The sequence below is a fragment of the Aulostomus chinensis genome, chromosome 18, assembly GCF_037954235.1.
Source record: "Aulostomus chinensis isolate RoL2024-O1b breed Wild chromosome 18, RoL_Achi_v1.0, whole genome shotgun sequence".
NCBI classification, from domain to species: domain Eukaryota; kingdom Metazoa; phylum Chordata; class Actinopteri; order Syngnathiformes; family Aulostomidae; genus Aulostomus; species Aulostomus chinensis.
The window spans coordinates 1,607,099-1,617,084 of record NC_141337.1 but is presented as its reverse complement, the minus strand read 5'-3'; the positions used below and the strand labels follow the sequence as shown (position 1 = coordinate 1,617,084).

General features: G+C 46.3%; 1 protein-coding gene across 8 annotated transcripts; it reads right to left on the bottom strand.

Moving 5' to 3' along the window:
- Window positions 1-402: 402 nt before the first annotated feature.
- foxj1a (forkhead box J1a) lies at window positions 403-9,364 on the bottom strand. Of its 8 annotated transcripts, none has more exons than XM_086184591.1 (4): window positions 9,213-9,364; window positions 6,687-7,044; window positions 5,515-6,091; window positions 403-3,377 (listed from the first exon to the last, which is right to left on the bottom strand). In XM_086184591.1, exons 2-4 carry the CDS (start codon window positions 6,968-6,970, stop codon window positions 2,523-2,525), a joined length of 1,716 nt encoding a protein of 571 aa, XP_086040717.1. In that variant the 5' UTR covers window positions 6,971-7,044; window positions 9,213-9,364; the 3' UTR covers window positions 403-2,522. The 8 variants fall into 8 exon arrangements, with proteins under 8 accessions (XP_086040717.1, XP_086040722.1, XP_086040723.1 ...); XM_086184596.1 differs by having other exon boundaries at window positions 6,687-6,865; XM_086184597.1 differs by having other exon boundaries at window positions 6,687-6,828; window positions 9,213-9,337.
- Window positions 9,365-9,986: the final 622 nt, after the last annotated feature.

Here is a 9,986-nt window from a genome sequence, read left to right as displayed (position 1 = left end):
GGCGTCTTCTTAAATTCTTCCTATTTGCATTTGCATTCATTTGACTTTCTGATTGTGAGCCACCTTGCTAATCTGCAGCAGGGTCACAGAGTGACGGTGTGGTCTGCAGTGGGACGGACAGGCAGTGATATATGGGGCCGTGGGACACTTGTCCCTGTTAGACCCCACGCCGACCAAATGAAGGGCCACAGACACGAGTGCCATGAGGAACAAGAGTCTGACTGAGCACAGACAAAGACCTGAAAGAGAAACCCAGCCACCCCCTGCTACTAGGACCCATCCACTGGCTGGTCCCAGGACAAGAGACGGGCAGGACAAGAGGACTGGGCTGACGTAAATCTCAAGGACACTAAAGGGGGGGGGGGGGTAAAACAGCAGGACGAACAGCAAAATGCAGTAAAACATATTTTTATTGCCAAGGGAAATAAAAGCAGGCAAGTGAAAGATGAAGAGAACAAATCATGAGGTAAAATAAGTGTTATTTGATCGAGAAGAGCTAATACACAAATGTGTCCTGGAAGTCCTTTGTCCTGCGTGTTCACGCCTCAAAATACACAAAGTAGTGGAACTGGTGTCTGAAGAAATGAACTGATTCCTAAAACGCTGTCGATTGATTGCACTTTCACACATTTTAGGGGCAGTAAAGTTGAAGGAACCACTGGTCCGCGTTGAGGTTTCTGAGCTGCAGGACGTTGTTTGTTCAACCAAAAGGAAAAGGACATTTCTTCACTTTAATTAAAAACAAACCGTCCCCTAACACCACAGCGCTGTCAAGCCCCACACGTTCTTGGCACGTAGAAGGTCATGTATTCATTTACAAGGCGCTGCGGCCTCGCTAATATGAGCATTTTCAGGTCTTAGTTTGCCAGTTCAGTTCCACTTTGACGCCATGAAGCTCAGACGTGTCCTGCATCGACTGGAGAGTCAAATAAACTTCTATACCAAACAGCCAAATGAGACAAAACAACATTCACTTCCTCTTTCAGCACTTGAACTGGAAAAAAACGACGTATCCTGCGTACATGTAGTTAATCTAGTTAATTATCCCCCCCCCAAAAAAAAATGCATAAAGAGAAAAGTTAGTACCAAAAGCCCACACACAAATGCCCCCTAACACAGTCTATCAGGTCTACAAGGAACCGTATTTGGCAAATATCTCGTTATTCATCGTCTTAGTGACATCCGTTCTCTCAGCAGCTCATGGAAGGCCTCCTCCTGTGTGTGTTTGGTCATGTTCAGACGTGGCGCTAACACGTGTCCTGGATGATCCCACCAGGAAGTTCTAAATACGTCAGTTCACACCCACCATTACGATGTGTCTCCATGCTCCAATCACCAGACCGAGCCCACATTTTCAGAATCATTTCTGTTACTGGTGTTGAAATCAGAACAAATTTATTTGTAAAATCTGTACAAGAACTATGAGTAAATCTGTCCTTTGGAGTTTAACCCAATGGCCAGTACCTTTCCATCGCTGCTCCATCTGGACAACTCACAAAAGTGTTTACAATAATCCCTTCAGTTGGAGGGAAGGGTGGATGTAAACAGTAGAACACCACAGGGATGAAGTTCATTTGTCCAAGTCACATGACTTCAAGGTCACCATCACGAAGCTTCAGGCTTCTTGTGTTTCCCCTGGTGACCTTTAATGACCTCCATGACCTCTGTAGGCTCCTCTAGACTTTTGATAGCAACCCAGGTTTTTAAGAATCCACCACTCCACCATCCACCAGTCTGGTGTTTACTGGTGGATCTGATGTAGAACTGAACCTCCACCATCCACCGGTCTGGTGTTACTGGTGGATCTGATGTAGAACTGAACCTCCACCATCCACCGGTCTGGTGTTTACTGGTGGATCTGATGTAGAACTGAACCTCCACCATCCACCGGTCTGGTGTTCACTGGTGGATCTGATGTAGAACTGAACCTGCTAGTACCTCCAGCTCCTGGTAATCATACACCTGATTTCAGACATTTAACCAAAACCAATTGACTTGGGGACGAGGGAACCAGACAACCAGCAGTGAGAACTTGTTGCCAGGGTTTAGGACTCTCTGTCTAATTCAGTTGAACCGATTTTTCATATGAACAAACCCTAAATTATAAATCCATGTGTACTAGACTCCGTCTGAAGTGACTCATCTGTTCTTGGAACTGTCCAACCATGACCAGATCCCCCAGGAGGCAGGTCAACACCACGTCTGAGCAGGACCTCTAACCGGACCCTCCTGCTGGTACCACCCCGTCACACCCTCAGATGTCTTCATGGCTGCTAATACCATTCCGACCTCACTGGGGTCAATCTTGATGTCACTTATACGATGTAAACAGAGAGTTATCAGGTCATCCTACATCCACATATTTCAATCCCAAGGCTCGCCAGCAGGGACCAAGCTTGTGTCCTGGGATCGCTGCTGCTCTACGTTGTGGCATCGTTTATCAGTCAGGAGAAAGTTTGGAGCATAAAAAAATTGTCTGGTATTCCTCAGTCGTGAAAGACGACCTGGACAGCAACTAATCCTCAAAGGAGGGAGTCGATCCGGGTACTTGGGTCGCCTCCTAATGAATCTCCGAGGTCAAACAGCTGGTCCAGGTTAACGGTGGAACTACACAGGAAGTCAGTGCGGCCTTGTTCCTGTTCCTCGGGCCAGGGGCTCTCCAAGAAGGCAGTAGCGAGGAAGGTCTCCTCATCAAAGTCCGAGACCTTCCTTTGGGTCTCCCCCAGTACATGGATGTCTGCAGTTCCTGCAGGGGCTTCAGCAGGAGAGATGTGAGTCCCCTGCACTGTCAGGTCCTCCTCTTTCATGATGGGGCTCAAAGGGTCTTCTCCCTCCAAGTTAAGTTCCCCGCTGAGGGCCGAGTCCAGCAGGGCGTCCCAGTCAAAGTCCCCCTTGAGAGATCCAATCTCCTTTGGTTCGTCCACAGGGAGCAGAGGGGAGCTGGAACGCCGGGGGGTTTTGGTGCCACCATTTCTGGATCCAAGTTTCCTTTTGAGACCACCTCGTCCCCTGACTGTGGGCCAGGACCCCAGCATGGTCCCCTCTGCTATATGAGGGTCCCAGTTCTGGTCTGCACCGGTTTCATCTTCAAACTCCTGGAGGAGACGCTGGGACTCGGGGTTGATGTACAAGCCACTTGGACCACCAGCCGGGCCACAGGGACCTCTGGTCTGGGGCTGCAGGTTGACCCTGAGGCGGCTCTGCAGCGCCGGGTTGATCTGAACTGGTGGCAGTCGCCTCTTTTTATTTGCGCCGTTCAGGAGGCGCTCAGCGTACAGTGGGTCGATCTTCCAGAATCCCCCCTTCCCTGGCTCATCCTTCTGTCGCGGCACTTTGATGAAGCACTTGTTGAGCGACAGATTGTGTCTGATGGAGTTCTGAAAATAGAGACGTGGATTTTCAGCTCATATACAGAAACTGACACAGGGAGGACACGGCTCACAGAGTTTGGACGATCGGATGAAGTTGCTTTCGTGCTGTGAGTTCGCGATCGATCGCTAGTTTAGCATTAGACAGAAAATCCCAAGTCAAATTCCACCTGCCAGACCTGAACCTTCTAAAACATAGAAATCACTTTCAGACTATCCAAAGGGCTCATTGGAAATTCGCTAAATCACGGTTGCACAATTTCTGGGGAACACTCAAGCTACAAGCTTGCTAGCCCTAAAAACCTGAAGCTCAGACCTCTAGCTTTGACTCAAACTTTTGTCCCCAATATTACAGCGGAAGCAAGACGCCGGCTGATCAGGCGACTCGTCAAAGTGAGGAAATAAAATACAAACTGTTACAACAGTTTAATTAATTTGTGGCCACCTGATGTTACATGTTCCCTGAAATTAATGAAACATGGATTATATCTTGTGGCTGCAAAATATTTGTTTTCTCTCCCTCTGTTCGTTCTCTTTGTATGCCAGCATGTTGTTTCCGCTGCCTAGTAACCTCACAGTGACATGAGGCTTTTGTAAAATTCCAAAGTTTGGATATATTCAGTTTCTGGACAAATTAATCAAAGTTAAATAGTGAGCCCTACAGGTGACGTGGGTGGACGCCGTAGCAGGGAGCTAGGCTAGCTGTACCGAGTGTTTACTTTAAGTTTAGCAAAACTGACCAGTTTACTTTAAGACTTGAGACTTCAGTGTTTCAACTCATCAAACACTGCTAGACATGAATCAGCTGACAGGCTGCAGGGAGGCAGAAGTATCAGCGCCTGAGACCCTCCGTCACATTAACGCTGTGAGCATTCATCCACCCGCTCCCCTTCACATGCTTCTAAATGAAGCAGTGACCCTGTGACCTTTGTTAAATATTATCTGCCCCGTGAACCGCTTTAAAATAACAAGAGCATTCTGAAATGTCGGAGCTGGGAGTACAGCTAACTGCTTCATCAATCATTTATCCAGCAAAATTAAACTTTTCTTGAAAATTCCTGCCCTTTGGAGAAGGAATCGGGTCCTCCATCACTGCCGGTCGCTCGAGCAGAAAAGTTTACGAGCTTGGCAGGATTGAAAATCAGACCAGGACAACTTGTGTGGGTTTGTGGAGGGAGGTGTTCCATCTGAGAGACAGCCCCTCATGATAAGTTCATTTCTACTGGTCTTTAAAGAGAGAGCTGCAGGGATGAGGTGTGTTTTAGTCCAACAGGAAGTGGTCATCTCCTGGCTCGTCCCCCAGCAGCCAATAGGATCGCTCCATGTGATTGAACCAGTAAATCAGCTCTGGTGACCAAAAGTTGATGATCTTCCAGGTTCAGTTCATCAAGATCATCTTCACTAATGAACCCTCTGATGATGCTGGAAGCCTGGATGCTACGTTAGCAGTGCTAAGCTAACGTTAGCCTAGGAAGGCGCTACACCAGGGTCACATGACCTCAAGGTCACCATCACGAAGCTTCAGGCTTCTCGTGTTTTCCCTGATGACCTTTAATGACCTCCATGACCTCTGTAGGCTCCTCTAGACTCTTGTTAGCAACCCAGGTTTTTAAGACTCCACCATCCACCAGTCTGGTGTTTACTGGTGGATCTGATGTAGACCTGAACCTCCACCATCCACCAGTCTGGTGTTTACTGGTGGATCTGATGTAGACCTGAACCTCCACCATCCACCGGTCTGGTGTTTACTGGTGGATCTGATGTAGACCTGAACCTCCACCATCCACCAGTCTGGTGTTTACTGGTGGATCTGACGTAGACCTGAACCTGCTAGTACCTCCAGCTCCTGGTAATCACACACCCGATTACAGTAATTTACCCAGAACCAACTGACTTGGGAACGAGGGAACCAGACAACCAGCAGTGAGAACTTGTTGTCAGGGTTTAGAACTGAAATGACTCCTCTGTTCTTGGAAGGGTCCAACTATGACCATGACAGGCTGGAACCACCCACCTGATTTCAGGTAATTGACCAAAACACATTGACATGGAGATGGAAGAACTGTGTGTGTGTGTGTGTGTGTGTGTGTGTGTGTGTGTGTGTGTGTGTGTGTGTGTGTGTGTGTGTGTGTGCGCGTGTGTGTACCTGCCAGGTAGGATCAGCGTGTCGGTAGTAGCAGAAGTTGTCGGTGATCCACTGGTAGATGCAGGCCAGCGTGATCTTGCTCTTTTTGCTCGCCTGCATCGCCATGCAGATCAGCGTCGCGTACGAGTATGGCGGCTTGACGTGAGCGTCCGTCTTGTAGTCCACCTCATCCGGACAGTGTCCGTGCGCCACGATGCTGGGCAGAGGCGGCATCCTGCTGTAGGACGCGGCGGTGGGCTTCCCCGGGGTCAGGGGCATGCCCATGGAGGCGGGGTCTCCGGCCAGGGGGGACGCTGGGGCGTCGGAGCCCAGCTGCTGGTGGCCGAACAGGTGCGGCTGGTGGTGTGCGCGCTGCGGCACGGTGGCCCCGAGGATGGAGAACTCCTGCAGCCACTGCAGGCTGGTCAGGCTGTCGTCCAGGCTGACGGAGCCGCAGCCGGTGCCGCTGTCGCGCTCCTCCACCTGCGCCGCCGCCGCCACCACCTCCTCCTCCAACCCCACCGAGCCGTCGGCCCAACTCAGAGACAGCATGATCCTCCCGTCCGCTCCCGTCCGCTCCTCCTCCCCCTGCCACCGCCTGAAAGCGCCGGAGAATCGCCAGCGTCATTAGAGAGCGGAACTCCGGACGCAGACTGCGCAAAGTTGACTTTCTGATTGGCTCGTTTCTGTTTAATTGCCGCTTTAATCCCGCCTGCGACCCGCTGAGGAGGCCCGGGGTGAAGCTGATGAGCGCTCGTCCCCTCCTCGCCATGACGGGCAGCGGCTGCAACACCGAACTTTCCTGAAAATCTTGCCCTGCGCACTTGACGCCCAGGCGCGCGCGCGCACACACGAGCGCACGTGAGCCCGCAACCCGTCAGAGACTGCGGTTCTAATTTAAATAGAATATCTTCTGTGTGGTCGGAGGCCCTTCACATGCGTAAGAGCTTATTGGAGGGGGGGGGGGGGGGGGGGTCACATCAGAACACGCGTGCGTGAAACAATATTTAATGTAGTTCACTTCATTGCAGGTTGGATGAATAAACTATGAATAAACTATTAAGGAACTATGAATAAACTATTAAGGAACTATGAATAAACTATTAAGGAACTATGAATAAACTATTAAGGAACTATGAATAAACTATTAAGGAACTATGAATGAAGTTTAATAAACTTTGAATAAAACTCACCTTGAGGTGTTGAGGGGTTCGTGTCCCAGCTCGTGTCCGGAGGGTTCCGAGGTTCGGCGGCACCTGTTCCTCTCGTCGCCTGCGGAGAACGCGAGGATTCCTGTGGACTCCGTTTGGCGCAGGTTCTGGCGCTTCTGCTCCTCTGCGGAGGTCCGGACACCGGGGAGGCGGTTTAATACCTGGAGGAGGTCGGAGGTTTGTCCAGCAACCATAGAAACGCTTGTCCCCCCTTGTAAACAGCTTCCCGGTCCTCTATTGGCCTGTAGGTTTCCATAGTGATTCATTTTTAATCACTCTCACGAAGACTGCTGCAGGCTCTCAAACTGGGGCCCGGGGCCCCTTAGGGGCCTGTTTTCTTCTGCAAGATTTAAAAGATGAATTGATTAAAGAAGTTTAGGTGTTTGCTGCTCAGGCTGGGGAGACCTGGAGCTGCCAAGAGGGACAAATATATGACGAGTCCACAAGATATAAAGGGTTCACTCAATATAGTTATTTTATAGTTTGGGACTTTGTGACCTTCTAGTTTCAATTCATTTCTAATATGATTTACTGATTTCAAGAATGTAGATCAAACATCTTGACCAGATTCAAAAGACTGAAGTAAAAGTTAAGAGAAAATGACAAAGAATTATTTTTTTAAATGGAAAATTAGGAAGCTTTTTTTTAACGGTGAGAAATCTCAGAACAATTATTACGCTAATTATATATAAATAGATTTAATGGTCAGATCAGTGACGCTGAATCAGGTTTGACACACAGAGAGAGAGAGAGAGAGAATGAGAGATAACTATATCTATAAATTTATCTATAGATATATGTGTGTGTGAGATTATTTGTTGGTAGAATATCAAGATCTGTGTCAGGAAAACTGTTTGCAGGTGTTGATATTCTCAATTACCTCAATGTTTTTGGAACATATCAGTTTTTCTTTACATGGCAATAATAAGTTTTACTCCAGACGAGCCGTTCAGGTGTCTGGCCACACGTCCAGCTCGCGGTCTTCAGGACCGCAGTGGCTTTTTATTGCTTTACAGTTGCCTTTGTGAGGGGCCTCAGGAAACCACTCAGCCACACTAATACAGCGTTCAAGGGGCCGAACCTTTTTGTGTCGCCTTTCTCTCCCATTCTGTCTTATAAACAAAAGTACATTCCTGCACACATGCCCCCTGTAAGTCCAAATTCTGGGTCCCACTTCTAGCTTGTTGCTGGTTACATATACTAAGAAATGGCGCCAGAACCGTGTTGCTTTTCATTGGCAGGATTTTTCATAGCACATTTACCCATATACTGTACCTATAAGGCTAAAGAATTCCCTCCACTGTATGTCCTAACCATAAAAAATACTTGTACTGTGTCTTTTTTTTCTCCACGTTGCAGATGTCCAACTCCAAGTTCATTTTAATATATATATTCTATTTTTTTTAAGTTTTGCAATTTGAGCCTTTCCATTAAGTGCCACGATATAAATTAATTCCACTGTATTTATCCGAGAGCTTTTCTCAAAGATTTTACTTACCTTAGCTACAAAATCATCATGATTAAACATAATTATCTTTAAATTACACTAAAGTTGTGTTTAAATATCTCTTCAGGTCACTGTCTTCCCCTGATTGGAAACAAATAGCCAAACTTAAGTAGTTCAAACTGGCTAACTGTGTCAAGTAGTTCAAGCTAGCTAACCATATGAAATTGTTAAAAGTAGCTAAGAGCAGTTCAAGCTAGCTAACTGTACAAAGTAGTTCAAACTCGCTAACTGTACAAAGTAGTTCAAACTAGCTAACTTAATAAAGTAGTTAAAATAGTTAACTGTGTTTCAATTATATAAGACAAGCTAGCAACAGAAAGTAGTTCAATTTAGCTAATGTACAAGGTAGTTCAAACTAGCTAACTTTATAAAGTAGTTAAAATAGTTAACTGTGTATCAATTATATAAGACAAGCTAGCAACAGAAAGTAGTTCAAACTAGCTAAATGTATAAACTAGCTAAATGTATAAGTAGAAAACTATAGAAGCAGTCAAATCTAGTGAGCTGTATAGTTTAAATTAGCGAACTGTGAATAAAATATTATAATCAACTGTATAAGGAAGTGCACAACGATTGAGTGTATATAAAGTGATTAAAACTAGCTAAAGATATAAAGTAGCTCAAAATGGCGATATAAAAATCAGTTAAAGGTAATTTCAAGTTCAAATGATTCAGAAATTTGTTCAAGATAATAATGTGGCTATAAAGTAGTTCTAACAGGCAGACAACGATAGTTCAGTACATCTAATAAAACCGGCTGACTATATAAACTCATCCAAACTGGCTCCATCTGCAACCTGCTGACACCTTGGGATTCATGACTTTAAGATTGAAGGATTCAGGCTTAATGTGAGATAACTAGTAGTCAGTGACATTTTACAGTAGAAACGTTACTTATACATCGAGATATTAAAATACATTTAACGGATGATTCTCTGTACTGCCTAGTTGAAGCATTTTTATGATAAATAAGGAGCTCTAAGAAGAACAAAACTTCATACATGTAGAGAAGCGGAACTTGCTGATAAAGCGAAGAACTGAGGAACCAAGTTGAGAGCTGCAGAACCTCCTACTCTTCACTCATCTCCTCGTTCAAACCCAACAAGACGGCCTCTTCTGTCCAAAATCCGTCACGTCAGCGCATCAGAAGGCTTTCATCCCGGCCCCGCCCCCTTACATCAGCTTCAGCAGAGGTCAGAGGTCAGAGTAGGTGCAGCCAACCACAGTGACCTCATAGGGCAGAGGGCCGGGGAGGGGCTGGCCTTGACTGACAGACTCTATATGACCACCAAACAAAAGCAGATGAACACAGTTTACTCCATAAAGGTGACAGAAGGAGAGATGAAAAGGATTTAAAGTACCAAAGTACGTTAACACAAATATCAGAAATTTCTTTTGCATTGCGAGTAATGTTGTAGTATGGCTGTGAGCAGCTCCACCCAACACTTCGTCTCTACATTTTCAGTATTTGACCAGAAAGTTAAACATGTCAAGAATCCCAAAACTGAATCCAGATTAATGCAACTTTCTTTTGACCTGTTCTGATGTGGAACTGCCTCATAGCCACTCAGACAGGTCTCGTGGCTTTTTCAGGGGCCCGACCCCTGGGTTGGCAACCACTGGACAAAACCAGCTAACAGGATGAAGTAGCAAATTTATGAGATTAAAACAACAACAACAAAATGTAGGAGAGGTATGATGTAAAATTAAACTGCAATCGGTAACAAACAGGGACAATCCTCTTGTGATATCTTCTAAAACAACATTCTAGCACA